Source organism: Natator depressus, chromosome 1, assembly GCF_965152275.1.
Source record: "Natator depressus isolate rNatDep1 chromosome 1, rNatDep2.hap1, whole genome shotgun sequence".
NCBI lineage: Eukaryota > Metazoa > Chordata > Testudines > Cheloniidae > Natator > Natator depressus.
Window position 1 is genome coordinate 320099831 of NC_134234.1, and position 19074 is coordinate 320118904.

Sequence of the window (19074 nt, forward strand, 5' to 3'; positions counted from 1 at the left end):
GGATTAACATTCATTTTTGAACCCTCTGGTCTGTATTAATTTAAAAACACTATTATCAGCATCATACATACATATTTATTGGGCAAGGCCAGTGAAATAGTAATGTTATGAAAATGTTTTGTTCTTCATGTGGGTAATTATAAACTCTGATTTTCAGGTTTCAATGGAGACAGTTTATCAGATAAAATGGACATTTTCCACAAACACACTGGAACTCATAAGCTTAAACAATCCCTTTAATATAATCATCATATCCAACTTCTAAGTACAAAATTTGAATCACTAATGAAAAAATTACTCAGAATTTAGCTGTCAGATGCAAAAAACAGATAATGTAAAAACAATGTATATTTAATTTGAGGTATTGCAGAATTACTCCTTAAACCATGAACTGCTTTTCATCAGTATAACTAAATTATACATGAACGTTCTTTAAAGAATTTTACACTTTGCAAAGCAAGAAAGCTCAGTGGCACACACACAAAGTAAACAATAGATTTAAATCCTTGTACAAATAAATCAGGGAACAATAAAAACCTCACCAATACTATTTTTTATGACAAAAAATTCTGAAGTACTCCAAAAGAATAACCCAAAGGCATGCAAAATGGATAATTGTGAAACACACCCATCTGTGTGGCACAATGGGAAAAAACAAACTAGTGTGAGGTGGATTTAGAAATCTAACTTTCATATTTTTACTGATTGTCAATCAAATCCTTCTACATAAGTAGAATGGAAAATGAAGAATATTTTGCCTTATTTAACCCATAAGTAATCAAATTTCATAGGACTGCTGGCAAAAAAGGGTTAAAGTCACCATGTTTTCATGGTTTAGTGTGATTTACAAAACCACTCAAATGTTACAAGCAATTGGTGTTATTGTGCATGATCTTTTACCATTTTTGAGGGCAAAAGGATAGAGATCATCTGAGTTGTTAGTGCAGATGGAAAATTTCCATTTATATGCTTACATTTTTCCTCACAAGAACTGAAATATAAACTTCAAGGCATATCCCATATATCACTTAGTATTCTCATTGCAACACGGAATATATTTGGCAACCAAGAGCTATAAGTAGAATCTGAGTAGTGAACTACAGTGCATTTGATTTTCTTAAGAAAATCAAACCTTGTGCCATCTACTTCAGGAGGTTAAAGAGAAGAACAAGAGACTTCACACTGATGCAGTTATATCTAAGTAGGCTTTCCTGAATTGCTTCTACAGGTCTTTCTTATCCTCCTCTTCATCTAGGAGGTCCTGCAAACAAAGAGACAGACATGTCAGAAAGAAGCAAATGAACAATTTTTGCATTTGGCAAGATTAGTAACAGATGTCTCAGGATGAATATTCTAATGTTAAATCCTGAAAGGGCAAGAGATACTGGGCTCTCTCTGTGGCCACACAAGTTCAGAATGCATCAGAAACACTATGGTTCCACTGCATGTGGAGAACCAAGAAGATGAGGAATGGCACAGTTGGACTTCACATCCCAGAGCTAAGATCCATGGAGTTCTCTCCACAGGGACTTCGGGAGGGGTTGTGGGTGGGCAAGCTGGCCGGGAGATTTAGCCAGTACACTGTACAGACCTACTAACTACAACCATACGCCCCCAAAAGGCCAGTAGGCTGCAGCTATTACTATAGCTCAGGGGTGGCCAAACTCACTGACCCTCCGAGCCAGAGATGACAATCTTCAGAAGTTTGAGAACTGGGGTGTGTCTGCTGGGGCTTGGGGATTCAACCCTGCTCCTGCTGAAGTCCTGAGCCCTGGCAGGCGCACCCCATGAGGCTGAAACCCCAAGAACCCCTCCCTGCTGTGCAGAAGCAGCCCCAAGCCCCACACCCTGCTGCAGGCAGAAGCCCCGAGCTCCTCCTAACCCCAGTCTGGTAGGCAGAGGATGGGGGGGCTCTGCGAGCTGCACTTTAACTGTAAAAGAGCCGCACGCGGCTCACGAGCTGCAGTTTGGCCACCCTGCTACAGCTCATAAGCTGCAGTATGGATGCAGCTATGTAGGTGGTTGGGGTCCGGCTTCTGGGTTGAGGGGAAAAGTCTGTCTTCCTCAACACTCATGTTGATTTCCTATCTATAAGAAAGGGCTTGTCTTCACTATTAGGGAGATTGATGCTGCTGCAATCGATGTAGTGGGTGTCAATTTAGCGGGTCTAGTGAAGACCTGCTAAATCGATGGCTGAGCGCTCTCCGGTCGACCCCTCCAAGAAGAGTAAGGTAAGTTGACTGGAGAGCGTCTCCCATCAATGCAGCACAGTGAAGACACCGGGGTAAGTCAACCTAAGCTACGTCAACTCCAGCTACATTATTCACGTACATGGAGTAATGTAACTTAGGTTGACTTACCCTGGTAGTGAAGACAAGCCCATAGAGATTTTAGCTTAAGTGCAGCAATTGTCAAAAGTGACCAAAAACACCAAAACTACACATGGAGTTCCATATTCTCTTCATTTTGAGAAATAAAGTTTGTTCATTTAGCAAATCAAAGGTTTATAACAGCAAAACAAAACCCCACAATAGACTGCAATCTCCTCCTGAAAGCCATCTGTATTCTTTCTGGAGGCTACATCACCACCCATAATGAAGATTCTACACTTAGAACTTGGCAGGCAATTTTGTTGATGTAGGAGTCAATAGAATTCTGCTCTCTCCAGTACAGCACTGCTGGAGTCTAGTTCCAGTGGCACATACAAGTTGCTTAATACAATTAACAGAAACAAAATGACGTTTTCTCCAGTAAACATACATGATAGACCTACAGGGCGCTAATGTGGGTGGTGACATTTTACAGAGTTACTTCTCTAACTGAAGCTGTACTTTAGAATAGTGGCAGAATTCTCTCAGCTTCTCAGAACTTAAGAGTTTGATTTTTTTTAGGTCAAGGCTGAGTATTTGCAGGGGTTCACATGTGTTAGCAATGTCTGTGAAATTGTATATGACCATATCTTTCTCACAGTATGTGTTAATATAGAACTAATAAGGTATTACTTGTCCTGAGCCGGGAGGAAGAAAAGAGGCAAATATGCTCAATGCTTAGTTGAAGGAGAAGTGAGGGGAGAGGGGAAAAGCAATCTTGTACACAAAAAAAAACTATATTAAAGTAACAATAAGGTTGCAAAGTCAAACACTCAAAAAGTTAGGAACAACAAAATTAAGGTTGCCTGTGCAACTTTAATTTGGCTCCCTTGTGTGCATGCACATTATGACAAGGTATTTCCTTACATGATCACATCTACTATTTCTTCCAAAGAGCCAGCGCTCAGGATGGACAGTCAATGTGCACCTATTTGATATTTTGCTTTTATCCTCATTCAATATGTTCTTTTAACAGTTGTGTTTGTGCGTGCAATTTCTCTCTTTTTTTTTTTTTAATAAAGGACAACCAAAAACAAATTCCACCATGTGGCATCATATGGACACCCACATGGTTCATCAGCAGGGTTGGAACCTTTAGATCCACCACACACATCTCTGTCACTTGAGCTAATGGAGTAACTGATAGGAGTAGTAGGATGTCATCCTCAATGTGGATCAGCATGAGTGTGGGGGAATGAGACACACACTTTGCCAGGGGGGTTCACAGATATTGCTGATGACAGAGGAATGGTGAGACTCAGGAATCTTGGTTTCAATTCTTGGCTTTGGAAGAGACTATACTGTAGGGAGCATTAAGACCTTTCTGCCTGTTCTCTCCTGCCCCCCTCCCCAAACTTGACTCCTTCAGCCTCATCCTCTTCAGCGTGTCACAATCCTGTCTCTTCCCCACCCCTGGGCTCCTTGTCCAAGTCCAACTCTCCACTTCTCAGGCTTCTCATCCCAGTCTCCTAGTTCAGCCTCCCCCTGCTATCTCCCCATCCAAATCCTAGGGCAGGTCTACACTACAGGGCTAAATTGACCCAAGTTATGCAATTCCAGCTATGTGAATAATGTAGCCGGAGTTGATGTACCTTAGGTCGACTTAGTACGATGTCTACACCATGTGGGGTTGATGGGAGAAACTTTCCAGTCGTCTTACTTTATGCTTCTTGTTCCAGTGCAGCAGCAAAACTATGTTTCTGGGTCTGCGTGCCACTGACGGCACAGGTGACGCTAGCTCCCTGTATTCAGTTCTAGTGCCCAGCCTGAGGCAGCAGGGAGCTGCAATTACAGAGAAAATCCAGCTTCTGCCCTAAAGCTCTGGGCTGGAATATATTCAGTCACTCTGGGGGTTGCATATGCATAGTCTAGTCAGTACAGGTTCTCTGAGGGGCTGGAGCATGCTCAGGAAAGACGGAATCTTCAGATGTTTTAGCTGTCACATGTGAATATTTTTTAAATAGTTTGTAATTTAGTAAAGTTTGCACCAGTTTTTCCCAACAGCACAGGTACATTCCTGACACAAAGGCCATCGGCTGCCAAATTTCCAGTTACTGCTCCAAAGCACAGGGGCACTAGAGCGTCTCAAAGAAAAGCTCACCAGAATTTTGTTAATACTGTAAAACAATGTATTTTCCACAACTTTGCTCTTGGAAACAGCTGAACGATTTTGGCTGAAAAACTTTAAGAAAAAAAATTGATCCTGAGACAGACACCTGGAATGGAAAATTTCATCCCATACAATTAAAGTTTGACAATTTTTAATCAACTGAAAATAGGGTCTTACATGGGAAGGGTCTGGCAATCTTAACAGGCAGTGCTACCAGCCCTAACTATGTTTTTATAGTATTTCAATGCCTCTGAACCCCTAAGCCCAATAAAAATCCATGAAATGATTTTTTAAAAGTGTTATTCAGCTTTTGCCAGTTAGGCTGCCTGTTAACATCTTGCACATCACTTAGTTTGAACAGTGTGTTTAGACTGACCTGTTTGTAGTCTCTTGCTTCCTGGTTCTTGAGCATTAACAATGCTGCAGCATTTGGATTGCAAACATCATAGAGGAATGTTTAAAACCATAAAACAAAAACCAACCCCAAACCCTCCCTCTCATTGTAATTTCCATTACCTTCTTGAAGCTCTCAGGCTCAGTCCTTGAGTGAAGGACTTCACATGAATCCTGAACTCAGCCCCCAAGCTATAGCACATCAACCTAGAAATCTGATGATGCCACCTTTCCTTACCTCAGAAAAATACTACCCAACTTTGCCATAAGATTCCTGCAAGAAGGCAGAATTCTACTAGGTATTTTTATTACCTTCAGGGAGTAATTTCCATTGTAACATATACTGAAGGGTTTGATAAATTCTCTTGCTCTTGGAAAAGAAACATCCAACTTGTGTAATTTTGTTAGTACAATTTCAGAACATTCTGCTCATGCAGTGAACCACAACCACCTACCTGCAGCCGTTCATGTTCTTTCATAAGGCGATCATATTCTCTTTTAAGACCTTCAGATTGCTTTTTAACTGCAGTCACTTCATTTGTTGCCTTGGAAAGGGCTATAAGATACAGAAGTGAATTTATCAAAACACTTTAGTCACTGCATTTTGATATGAAGAAACATCTATGCAATAATGCTACAGAGTAGCATTGCTACAGAAACATCTATGTTATAATGTCCAAGAGTAAATTTTCAATTCTATCTTTAACAGCACGTGCACCAGATATATATGTCCCAATTCTGATCTCGCATTGGTCTATGTCTATTGACTTCAAAAACTAAGGGTCTGATTCTGATCTCACATTGGTGTAAATATGAAGTATTGCCATTGTACTTTAATCACAGGTAAGTAGATATTTGGTACTTAAGTAGTTTGAGAGAGTTATTACCTGAAGAAAATGAAATTCAAAAGTATTACACTAGAAAGTTTCAGAAGAAGTTCATATTGTTTAATATATTGTATGAGTTTCCATTCCCTTTCCTTATAGATTTGGTTAGAAAAGAAATACACTTATAAATAGTTGATGACCTTATAAAGAATTGCACCATCTACTGAACTGTATGATTGTCTAATTCTCAATGTGATCAGCTTTGTTTCTTACATTACGTTTAGTTTGTGTGTCCAAACCTGGACAGTGTGAAATGATTTGAGCCAATGATTTCATAATTTGGGGCAGCTATTTTGGAGATTTGTTGTTACATTCAACCAAGATGTGTCAGAACGTAGGAAAGGGCTAGGGAGCTATATTCACTCTCTCTCACATCATTCTACAATCAGAAGCCTATTTGTACCAAGCCTTCTCAAGAATATGGAGAGGTGACTTCCTGTTAGTTTTCCAAAAAGTATATGATTTTTTCTGTCCCCCCATTTTAGGAGCATAACAATAGTTGCAATTGCCTTTGCCTATTACAGCTGCCATTACTGCCCAAGACAATTTCCCAGTCACCTATTTGCTCTTTAGTTCACCTGTTTCATTCTGGCGAACTGTCACTATAGTGTTAAATAGTGCTATAGGAGGGTTTAAGATCTGTTTGAATGTAATTTCTATTGGAGACAGCGTGTTTTGCATGCCTATCCAGTTTGTCCGTGTGCAGAAATGTCTTATTTAGTGGTACCTAGAAGTCAAGTTGTTCAAATAATTTAAAATGTTTGGTACTTGAAAAGATGTTCTATGTGTTGCAGTATCTTTTCTGTCCATTTGCTTTTTGGAGTAAATTTTTAATGTGTCATATAATTCACTTAACTTTGATAGGAAAATATGCATTTTACATATAGGCAGATTTCACCAATCATTTTTCATTTGTAAAAGAATGGCATTCTGAAGTGTCTCAAACTGATTTTTTTAAAATGTAGGCCAGTTTGATTTATATTTCTGTTCCCAGAATTAGGGACTGCATATCTACTAGAGGTTCCATTGTGCAGTAAGATTTGATTACTATAGGATATCCCAAGTTCAGACAAATGTGACACGTTTCAGGTTATGAGAGTTTGAATTATTTTAAATACATAATGGATTTATGCTCATAAAGTAACCAGCCTGATCATATACATCACCACTTGTCTACCCAGATGTTACATCAAGCATCTTATATTTGCAAGCCTTACTTTTGCAAGTAGTCTAGCCCTATTGACTTAATTGGACTACTTAGCAAATAAGTGTTGCAGGACCAGGTGCGATATTCCCTAGCAACATATTCATTTTAGTAATGTGTTAGACCTTTCCTAAGCAAAAACATTACCAAGTAACTAAAGTGATGTGACATTCCTATGTGCTGTGGCAGATAGCTCCAAAACCTTTTGACATAAGAACATAACTCAGGAATGAAATGGGATTTCAGGAGGGCAAAGCAGTTTTGTCCATGGAATTCAAAAACATTTTAATTAGGAATGAAACAATCCCCCCTGCCCCCCTTCTCTATGGGAGCTCCAAGCTCCTTTTTAGTACTGCTGTATATCTCAACACTTGAGGCCCTTCAATACAGCCATCAACCTTATGGCTAAGAAGTGCTGAACAGGACTTTTTAAAGCTCATCAACAAGGCCAAAAATGCCATTGTTGGGTGATAAAGAGCACTCCTTTCCCACTGTTCTACACCTACGAATTAAATTGGCCTAGCTATATTGCTCAGGGCTATGAAAAATTTTGTTCCCTGTGTGACATAGTTAGATTTGCCTAACTTGCATATGCGAACGGAAGAATTCCTCCATTGACCTAGCTATCGCCTCTCCAAAAGGTGGATTATCCATATCAAAAGAAAAAAAAACAACAACAACAAAAATCCATCAATTTAGGAAGCATCTACGCTACAGCTGCATTGCCATAGCTGTCCTACTATAGTCGCTGTAGTGTAGACATGGCGTTAGCGTGCAGCCTGTATAGTACCTCCTAGCGTAGGTAGCAAGAGACAGACTCCAAATTAGATCACCCACATTGCAATACAGGCTATTAACTATTAGCTTAAGAGGTTAACCCACAACGCTATTTTTAAAAGCAAGTCTAATTGTAACAAGATGTAAGAGGTGACTTTTTTTAAAAAAATTACCTTTGTTGCTTGCCTTCCCTCAACCCTTGTCAGTGTCCTTAGACTATGAGCTCAAGATAGTGAGCATTCCTTTAGTCCCCAGAACATGCCTAGCAAATTGCAGATGCAATCATAAACCAAGATGCTGTTCTCAGCAGACTTTGAACAAAGCGTAAGTGCTTAATGAAGAGAAGGAACAAGGGAACTAGTCTGAAACAGGGCAATACTTATTTTGCTATAACCTTGACTGCTCCTATGTTGAAATTATCATCCATGCCTCATTTCTTTATGCCTCACTTCTGGAATTTCCTTTTCTATGCCTTCTCAAGACCCAGGTCTCCAGACTCCAGCATATGAAGGAAGATACTATACACCTTCACATATACCCGAAGGTGGATGACTGCATCATCCACATTTTTTAGACATTCCATTGGGTCTTCATTTGACAATCTAGTTCAAAATCAACCTTATTTTTTAAATTTTCCATGGTCTTTCTTTTTTTAAACATTCCATAGCCTTACCTCATAGACCTGGGAGGAAATGCTGACTGCACTGAAGTCAATGGCAAAACTCCAACTGACTGCAATGGAGCCAGGATTTCACTCCTTGTGTCTCTATATTCCTCCTTTCACCCCCCCTCTCTGCTAGTCTTACACTGGCCTCCTCTCGTCCTTTAATACCATCTTGCTAGTATTAATGTAAGAACCTTCTCCTCCACAACTCCCATCATTTGGAACAGCCAGCCATTCTGCACATCTGACAAGTGGACTCTCCGTTATATTTAGAATCTTTGCTGAAATTTTCTTCCTTTCTTATATTACTTAACTTTCTCTTCTGCTACTGAAATATCTGACACACACATGTGGGAATCAAATCAATAAGTGTTACTCTTTATAAGTTTTTAATATTTACATTGCAAATAAAATGTAAACACATGTTCTCTTTTCCCTCTTCACTTTGAAGTTCTCTCTATGCTGTATAGAAAACTAAAAAGGAAACATACTCCAGGATTTAATAGTTTTTCTTCATACTTAGGGATTTCACAATCTAATGCCATTGCACTATTTTTCATACAATATTTTGGTAACTTGATCTAATAGTAGCTACTGGGCTGTTTTACAAGAAGCTGAACACTGCTTTGGTCGTAACTAAAAACACCCATATCTCTAAACATGAACAAAAATATCTGTAGATCAACAAAGCAAACAACTCATTGCATTGTCTCAATGTTTTGACCACAACGGACTCATGACAGGAATACCTCACCAAATCCTAGCCGAAGGAAAGCAAAGGCCAGGTTGTCCCTTCCACCTCTGTGGGGAAACGACGGAAACTCCATTGATCCCTGCTGTGGACTACAGAATGAGTTGATCTCTGCTGTTCCTGGTGCAAGTGCTGGAGGAACCAACTAGGGGCAGAGCTCTTCTTGACCTGATGCTCAGAAACCAGGAAGAATTAGTAGGGGGAAGCAAAAGTGGATGGGAACCTGGGAGGCAGTGACCATGAGATGGTCGAGTTCAGGATCCTGACACAGGGAAGAAAGGAGAGCAGCAAAATACGGACCCTGGACTTCAGAAAAGCAGACTGACTCCCTCTGGGAACTTATGGGCAGGATCCCCTGGGAGAAAAACATGAGGGGGAAAGGAGTCCAGGAGAGTTGGCTGTATTTTAAAGAATCCTTATTGAGGTTACAGGGACAAACCATCCCGATGTGTAGAAAGTACAGTAAATATGGCAGGCGACCAGCTTGGCTTCACAGTGAAATCTTTGCTGATCTTAAACACAAAAAAGCAGCTTACAAGAAGTGGAAGATTGGACAAAAGACCAGGGAAGAGTATAAAAATATTGCTCGGGCATGCAGGAGTGAAATCAGGAAGGCCAAATCACACTTGGAGTTGCAGCTAGCAAGAGGTGTTGAGTAACAAGAAGGGTTTCTTCAGGTATGTTAGCAACAAGAAGAAAGCCAAGGAAAGTGTGGGCCCCTTACTGAATGAGGGAGGCAACCTAGTGACAGAGGATGTGGAAAAAGCTAATGTACTCAATACTTTTTTTGCCTCTGTCTTCACGAACAAGGTCAGCTCCCAGACTACTGCACTGGGCAGCACAGCTTGGGAAGGAGGTGACCAGCCCTCTGTGGAGAAAGAAGTGGTTCGGGACTATTTAGAAAAGCTGGACAAGCACAAGTCCATGGGGTCGGATGTGCTGCATCCGAGAGTGCTAAAGGAGTTGGCGGATGTGATTGCAGAGCCATTGGCCATTATCTTTGAAAACTCATGGTGATCGGGGAAAGTCCCGGACAACTGGAAAAAGGCTAATGTAGTGCCCATCTTTAAAAAAGGGAAGAAGGGGGATCCTGGGAACTGCAGGCCAGTCAGCCTCACCTCCGTCCCTGGAAAAATCATGGAGCAGATCCTCAAGGAATCAATTCTGAAGCACTTAGAGGAGGGGAAAGTGATCAGGAACAGTCAGCATGGATTCACCAAGGGCAAGTCATGCCTGGCTAATCTAATTGCCTTTTATGAAGAGATAACTTGCTCTGTGGATGAGGGGAAAGCAGAGGACGTGTTGTTCCTTGACTTTAGCAAAGCTTTTGACACGGTCTCCCACAGTATTCTTGCTGGTAAGTTAAAGAAGTATGAGCTGGATGAATGGACTATAAAGGTGGATAGAAAGCTGGCTAGATTGTCGGGCTCAACAGGTAGTGATCAATGGCTCCATGTCTAGTTGGCAGCCGGTATCAAGTGGAGTGCCCCAAGGGTTGATCCTCAGGCTGGTTTTGTTCAATATCTTCATAAATGATCTGGAGGATGGTGTGGATTGCACCCTCAGCCAAGTTTGCAGATCACACTAAACTGGGAGAAGAGGTAGATATGCTGGAGGGTAAGGACAGGATACAGAGGGACCTAGACAAATTAGAGGATTGGGCCAAAAGAAATCTGATGAGGTTCAACAAGGACAAGTGCAGAGTCCTGCACTTAGGATGGAAGAATCCCAGGCACCGCTACAGACTAGGGACTGAATGGCTAGGCAGCAGTTCTGCAGATAAGGACCTAGGGGTTACAGTGGACGAGAAGCTGGATATGAGTCAACAGTGTGCCCTTGTTGCCAAGAAGGCCAATGGCATTTTGGGATGTATAAGTAGGGCCATTGCCAGCAGATCGAGGGATGTGATCGTTCCCCTCTATTCGACATTGGTGAGGCCTCATCTGGAGTACTGTGTCCAGTTTTGGGCCCCACATTAGAAGGATGTGGAAAAATTGGAAAGCGTCCAGCGGAGGGCAACAAAAATGATTAGGGGACTGGAACACATGACTTATGAGGAGAGGCTGAGGGAACTGGGATTGTTTAGTCTGCGGAAGAGAAGAATGATGGGGGATTTGACAGCTGCTTTAAACTACCTGAAAGGGGGTTCCAAAGAGGATGACTCTAGACTGTTCTCAGTGGTAGCAGATGACAGAACGAGGAGTAATGGTCTCAAATTGCAGTGGGGGAGGTTTAGGTTGGATATTAGGAAAAACTTTTTCACTAGGAGGGTTGTGAAGCACTGGAATGCGTTACCTAGGGAGGTGGTGGAATCTCCTTCTTTAGAAGTTTTTAAGGTCAGGCTTGACAAAGCCCTGGCTGGGATGATTTAGTTGGGGATTGGTCCTGCTTTGAGCAGGGGGTTGGACTAGATGACCTCCTGAGGTCCCTTCCAACCCTGATATTCTATGATTCTATGAGAAGAATTGTGCTGCCTTTGCAGAGTTATTTCCCCACCACCTTTTCTGAACAGTTCCCTGTGAGCCACACATCGCTGTCCAATCAACCCTATGGTAAATCCCCACCTATAGTAATAATGTCTGAATCATTAACTTAGCTGCACTGGACATGCTCATGTTCTACAATATGAATCTTATGACAATATCAGTGAACAAATACATTTAACCAGAATAACGTAGAAAATGTGCACAATGTAGCTAAGATTACACTGTTATTTTGCATGCTAGGATTGTGTTACAAGCTTTTCCAAGGTATTTTTTTAAAGGGAAAAAGCCCCCCAAAAAATCCTTATAGCGACATAAAGGCACTTAGAATCTGTGCATCTATAAGAACAGAAGGGACCATAATCTACTCTGACTTCCTGTCTAAATACAGGCCATAGAACTTCCCCATAATAATTCTTAGAGCATATCTTTTAGTAAAACATCCAAACTTGATTTTTAAATGGCCAGCATATGCCTTGGTAAATTCTTCCAATAGTTAATTACTCTTACCATTAAAAATATAAGCCTTATTTCCTGTCTGAATCTGTCCAGGTGCAACTTCCAGCCACTGGATCATGTTATACCTTTCTCTGCTTGATTGAAGAACCCACTATTAAATATTTGTTCTTCACGTATGTATTTATAATGTGTAATCAAGTTACCCCTTCACCTCCTCTTTGTCAAGCAAAACAGATGGAGCTCCTTCACACTATCACTATAAAGCAGGTTTTCTACTCTATCGTTCTTGTGGCTCTTCTCTGAACCTACTCCAATTTATCAACATATTTCTTGAATTGTGGATAGCAGAACTGGACACAATATTCCAGCAAGGTCACACCAGTGCCAAATTCAGAGGTAAAATAACCTCTCTATTCCTACTCAAGATTCTCCCAGGATCACATTAGCTCTTTTGGCCATAGCATAACACTGGGAGTTCATTTTCACCTGATTATCCACCACAACCTCCAAATCTTTTTCAGAATCACTGATTCCTGGGATAGATTTCCCCATCCTGTAAGTATGGTCTTCATTCTTTGTTAACAGATGCATAGATTTAAGCTGTATTAAAACAGTTTGCTTGTGCCCAGTTTACCAAGTGATCTAGATTGCTTTGTATCAGTGACTTGTCCTCTTCATTATTTAAAACTCCCCTGACTTTTGTGTTATCGGCAAACTATCAGTGATGATTTTATGTCTTCTTCCAGGTCATTGACAAAAATGTTAAATCGAAGAAAGAACTAACCTTTATGGAAGCAAACCTGCTCAGTGATGACTCCTTGTTTACTGGTATAAAAATTTAACTATCAGCCAGTTTTCAATCTATTTAATGTGTGCTAATTTTATATCATTCTAGTTTTTTAATCAAAATGTTATGCAGTACCAAGTCAAATGCTTTACACAAGCCTAAGTATATTACGTCAACACTTACCTTTATCAACCAAACTTGTAACCTCATCAAAACCAAATATTAAGTTAGTTTGATCAGATCTATTTTCCGTAAACCATGTTGATTTGAATTAATTACATTACCTTCCTTTAGTTCTTTACTAATTGAGTCCTGTACCCGCTGCTCCATTATCTTGACCGGGATTGATGTCAGGCTGACAGATCTATAATTACCTAGGTCATCCTGTTCACCTTTTAAAAAACTGGCAAACTAGCTGACTTCCAGTCTTCTGGAACTTCCCCAGTGTTCCAAGACTTATTGAAAATCAACATTAACAGTCCAGAGAGCTCCTCAGCCAGTTCTTTTAAAACTCTTGAACGCAAGTCACCTGGACCTGCTGATTTTAAAGTATCTGACTTTAGTAGCTTCTGTTTAACATCCTCCAGAGATATTAGTGAAATGGAAAGTGTGTTTCACCATATGAGGAGACCGTATCATCTGTTTTACTCCAAATAAATAAACAGAAATATTTACTGAAGACCTCTACATTTTCTACATTATTGCTGATAATTCTACCATTGTCATTTAGTAATGGACCAATACCATTGTCAGGATTCTTTTTGTTCCTATTATATTTTAAAAATTCCTTATTGTCCTTATGAACTTATGAAAATACTTATGTTTGACTGGTGACCAACCATATGCATTGAAAAGTGTAGATTTAAGAACATGTTCAGCACCTCCAACTCTCATCAAAGTCTCTGTCCCCAAATCCCAGCCTTAAAAACTCAAATGGGCAAGGGTAGGATGCTCTTGCCTGGGCCACAGAAGAGGACTGGAATTGTTCTAAGAGGGCTTCTCCACCCTAATAACTGGAAAAGCTGCAGTATTCCTACCACATACTCCTCTCTGCAGAAGTGGCAGATCAGCTCATCACAACAATTCTTAGACTCTTCCCCTGCCCAAACTATTAATCCTTTACTAGGGAAATGGCTTTGCTACCAGATAATTCATGCAGCAATTAAAACTTATCAGTGTTGGTTGCAAGGTAATTTTTTTTTAAATTGCTAATACTTTGCACTTATGTAGTTTGAAAGATTATGTGAAGGGCCACTTTCTTTAGAGGATCTCAACATGTATTTGCAAAACATTTTCCAGGAAGGGAAAATAAGGCACAGACAGGCTAAGTGATTTGTCCGAGATAACAGCAAGCCAGTTGTAGAGCTGGGAGTAATACTTAGATCTCCTGACTCTCAGTACTGTGCTCTAAATCAGAAACACATCCTTCAGAAATGTTAATTCTTCATTAAAAACTAATTCACTTGGCTCCCCTCCCCCCAGCATTTTCACTGTTTTTACGTTGAGTGAGCAATTCCAAGCAATGGGATAAAATGTTTATCAAATTCAAATTAAGTTTCTCCCTTGCAGAGGGACTTCATAACATCTTAACATGGTACTCAAGTAGATTGGCAGGCCCTGCAAAAGCCCTCCTCACAAGGATTAATGATATCCCTTTGAAAAACTATAACCAGAAATACTCAGCTATAACATGTACTACATTGTATGGGATGCCTCTTAATAAAGTTATGGTCTAGAGGTTAAAGCAAAAGGATGGGAGCATGGTGGGCTTGTCTTGTATACCTAGCTCTGCCAATAACTCAACATGTGACCTGACCTGGTCACTTAACCTTCTTGTATCTCAATTTCCCCATTTGTAGATGGAAACCGATGTTTACTCACTTTTGTAAAATGTTTTGAGATCCTGTGAAGGTTTTCATGTAAAGGGCATTTTCACAAATCCCTTCAGCCTGGTTCTAACCCACACCCATAGATGACCCGTGCCTGCTGACAGCAGGGGTGGGAAGGCATAGAGTGAGGGCAACCAGCTTCAGCAGTATTACTGAGCGTGCTTAGTACAAGCCAAACAGCAAATCTGGGGGGGACCCCACATTCCCCCCACCCCCGTGTCGTCTCTGCCCCCGCCTCTTTAAAACAAAAACCTACATAATGCCCAAACTGAACTCTCACTGGTAGTGATAAAATTTATCAAATGCTTTCATGTGTCCCCATTTCTTGTTCATACCTTTCAAATCTTGAATCAATTTATTTTAAATTAAAAAAAAATGAATGATTGTAATATTATAGGTCTTGAAATGGTGTGTGTATTTTAAAACTAGATTGGGTTTTATGGGAGGAGGTAAGGGATGGTTTTGGCCAGAGAACTAGCAACACAATGTTCTTGTTACAATTATTTTGTACACAAATCAAATCTGTTTAAAGGATCCAGGATCCTGTTTCAACAGCATCTTTTTCCTTCTCCCCGCCCCCACATCAGCCTCTGAGAACTATCTTGAATTCTTTTTAGTTGTGTGTGTGTGTGTGTGTGTGTGTGTGTGTAAATATAATGTGTTCAAAAGCACCTTAAGGCATGTCTACACGGCAGCCAGGAGGTGAGATTCCCAGTGTGGGCAGACAGACTTGCGCTAGCTCACCTTGAGCTAGTGTGTTAAAAACGTCTGTGTGGAGACTGCAATACTGGAGGCAGCTTGGGCTGTCTGAGTTTGGACCCAGGGGGTCAGGCTGGCTTGAACTCAGGCTCCCAGCCCAAGTCTCAGCCAGTGCTGCAACGTCCCCACTGCTACTTTTAGCACACTAGCTGGAACTAAGTTAGCACAAGTCCCAGCTGCAGTGTAGACATACCCAAAATCTCATTTTCAAAAGTGACTTAAACTTAAGCTTCGAAGTACCAAATGCACTTTTGAAAATTTTATGCATCAAGTTCAAAATTCTCTCCCCACACACACTTTAAACATTTTGCAAAACATGAATGCCACATTAAACAACGAAAGAGACAGATGTTATCCCCTTTGCTTATTGTGGCTGGAAGGTTGACAGGAAAAGAGAGAGAGACATGTCAGTGGGGTTCTGTGTCCTCTTATTTTGGATTTCTTATTCTGTGTAGTGGAACAGCTTTGATATGGATGGAGTCTAGTATGGAAGAAGGGTCATATGTAATGAAAATATATAGGAATGGAAGAGCAGAAGGGTTGTCATGCTCTCAGATACAGGCAGAACATTTGGTGCAAGTCATATGGAGTTGAGCATTATAATGAGATGTTCACATACTACTGAGGAATTTGGCAGGGATCTGTTCTGCTGCAATGCTTAATTAATACTTGTCAATCCGTATAACAACTTTTTGTTGTGTGTAAATAAAGCTGTAGCTTTTACTAGATATTAGTGCAGTGCCCGCAGAAGGCCAGGTGAGTTGAGGAGGAAAAGGAGTAGGTCAATTCTGCTGTACTTCCCTCAGAAAAGGTACCATGGTCATGAACAACAAATACTTCACATTTCAATAGCTCCCTAAAGTACAGGATCCATAAGTGAGAAAGGATGGATAAGACAAATGCCTGGTTAATATACAGAGAGACAAGGTAGATGAGGTTAATATATAGTCATTTAAATGTATTCAACTAGGCAAGACTTTTCTAATCCATTCATGAAAAGGATAGCTAAGAGAAGGAAAGTCCTGCAAATTAAACTCAGACCAGTTTATTTCATTGGGGGTTTTTAGACAATTTATGGCACTAGCAAAATAGTGTATTATGTTGTTACAGTATGTAGGGTTATTATGTTTACTATTGATTGAAATTTAGGAAACTAAAACACACCAAAGAAACTTCACAATTTCAGAAATAGCCTTGAGAAGTGCCCCTGCAAATTTGTATGTACAAGTTTTCCATAAGTAAACTTGTCTACATGCAGAAGGTAATAAGTACAATGCTAGCAGACAGGTTAAGAGCCCTTGAGAATTTAGATGAAAATTTTCCTATTATAAGCAATTATAGTCTTGAAATGCATCTATGTGCAAAAGGAGAAATATTTTCTTATTTCTGGATTCTTTTTTTTGGCTTTATACAGAAAATCATACCAGAAGACAGTCAGTCACTCATGATCATCAGGTCTACATCACCACTACTAAATCCTGCCAGCATTCAGTCATTTTAAGATAGTAGTGAAACAGTCTTCATAATATGCGTGTGCATCTATAAACTGCCATCTCAGAATTTCTCTCTAAGGACATGTAATTACATGTCCAGGTATGCTAAAAATGGACTTAGGCTCTGAAAGTCCTAGCTAACCCACTGCTGGGTGCCTGTAAAGCCCTCAGTATGTGGGTCTGCAATAAAGAAAAATAAAAGCCCCCTTCCCTTCACTTCCATAGCATTGCTAAAAAAGAGGCCTAAATGGGGATGGAAAAACCAGAACAAAACAACAAAAAACTGTCTGAAATCGCTGTCACTTCCTCTCCAACTTTTTCTCAGATTTAGGTAACCCCTTATCTAGAATTCTGGCCTTATCTTCTCTAGGAAAAATGGTGTGTTCTAAACTGACGCACCAGTTTGTAGTTTTCACATGATTAAGAGACTGCTCCTCAGAGGGCCCCCAAAAAACACCCCCTCAGTATTTGGATCCCAGTAGAAAATTCAAAAATCTCACATTGAACCAAAACCGTAACAGTTCACCTTTCCCATAAAGTTAGTGTGTTGATCTGGATACAAAATTCTATTATTAAAATGTCAAACTTAATATACTGCCACTTTTTAATGCAAATGAACCACTCACAGGATTCCATCCTTATGTACAAAGTGTTTCATGACCAGCTTCATATTACAGCAAGAAATATCTGGAATCGCTTGGTGTAATATGCTGTGTACACAGTCTATTTGCCATTCAAAGAGCAAAAACAGTCTTCTAAAGCAATCAAACCATACCGGATTTTACCAAAATAAGGCTAGGAAAAACCATAAAGGGTTTTTTCATTAATTTTGTTTGTGGTTTAGGTCTGTCATGATTAGGTAAAAGGAAACTTCAAAGAGACATTACTTTGCAACTATGCAAATACAAAGGAAGAAATAGAATGTTTTTCAAAGATTTTTTTCAGTCATACGCGCTCACCAAAGCGCAACACAGATAAGAAAGATCAAAGTTGAGATTATTAAAAATAACGCACTGAAAAACTTGTTTTAATGCACTGGTCTTACTTTTAAAAACCATGAAGTTTCACATTCCACTGCTCAGTTTTAAGGAAGTTATATTCTGAAATTTTACAAGACATACCTCAATAACTTGATATAAAAATTGAAATAAATATAGCCTGGATCAAACATGTGGGGTGTGCCCACATTAGCTTTTACATTCATGTTGAGTACCTCAAGTTAAGTAGCAATTAACCAATTCAAGGTTAAGAAAAAAAAATCTAGTGTAGAGACATATCCTGGCAGGATGACCTTTATTATTTGTATTATTGTAGTGCCTAGGAGTCTCCCCATGGTTATTAACCATATTTTAACCCTCTGCATATGACAGCGTCAGAAACCGATTCCTCACAATACAACTTCTTAAATTGAATTTGTGGAGACTTATTTTTGGTGCACTTTAGCTGAAGGACATCCCCCAAAACCCCCACAGGGACTGCAGCTGAGATGGCATGTGACAAACCTACTTTCACCCCAGCTTTCTATTACATTCCTGGCTAAAAAGCTTATCATATATATTAAGGCTATACCCTGCCAATATAAATACACATATGCATTTACATTCTCCTTTCAATGAGCTTGTCACTTCAAAGGAAGCCTTTCTTCCCTTTCTGTAAGGAAACAGCAGGGGATGGAGAACCCACAATCAAACCTGCCTGGCAGGGAAAAGGGTAAAGGAGACCCCCTCCATTCAAAATAATGGATTCTTGATGAATTAATGCACCAAGCCCAACTAAAAACAGCTGTTCTGCAGTTTTAATTTGTCTTTAGGTTTAGAACTGACAACTATGATTCATTAAGCATTTGGAGTTTCTATTCTTGCAGTCTAGTAGCAGAGGCACACTACTCTAGCCAGGGCACTGACCACTCTGTGATCTCATGAGAACTGCTACCTTATGGTGACAGCATTCTGTATATCATCAAGGAAAAACATTTTTGGACTAGATTGTGTCGATTTGATCTTCGCAAGGTCACAAGTAATGTTATCTAAAACATTAATTTCAGATGGG

The 19074-nt window shown here is 40.0% G+C and overlaps 1 protein-coding gene across 2 annotated transcripts in view; it reads right to left on the reverse strand.

Moving 5' to 3' along the window:
- Positions 1–236: 236 nt before the first annotated feature.
- Positions 237–19074, reverse strand: part of LOC141980820 (B-cell receptor-associated protein 29-like) — a 53723-nt gene continuing 34885 nt past the window's right edge. For both annotated transcript variants that reach the window (XM_074942464.1, XM_074942463.1), the window contains exons 7-8: positions 5328–5428; positions 237–1261 (exon numbers count right to left, since the gene is read on the reverse strand). In XM_074942464.1, coding sequence (XP_074798565.1) covers positions 1223–1261; positions 5328–5428 — 140 coding nt within the window. In that variant the 3' untranslated portion in view covers positions 237–1222. The remainder of the gene's footprint in view (positions 1262–5327; positions 5429–19074) is intronic.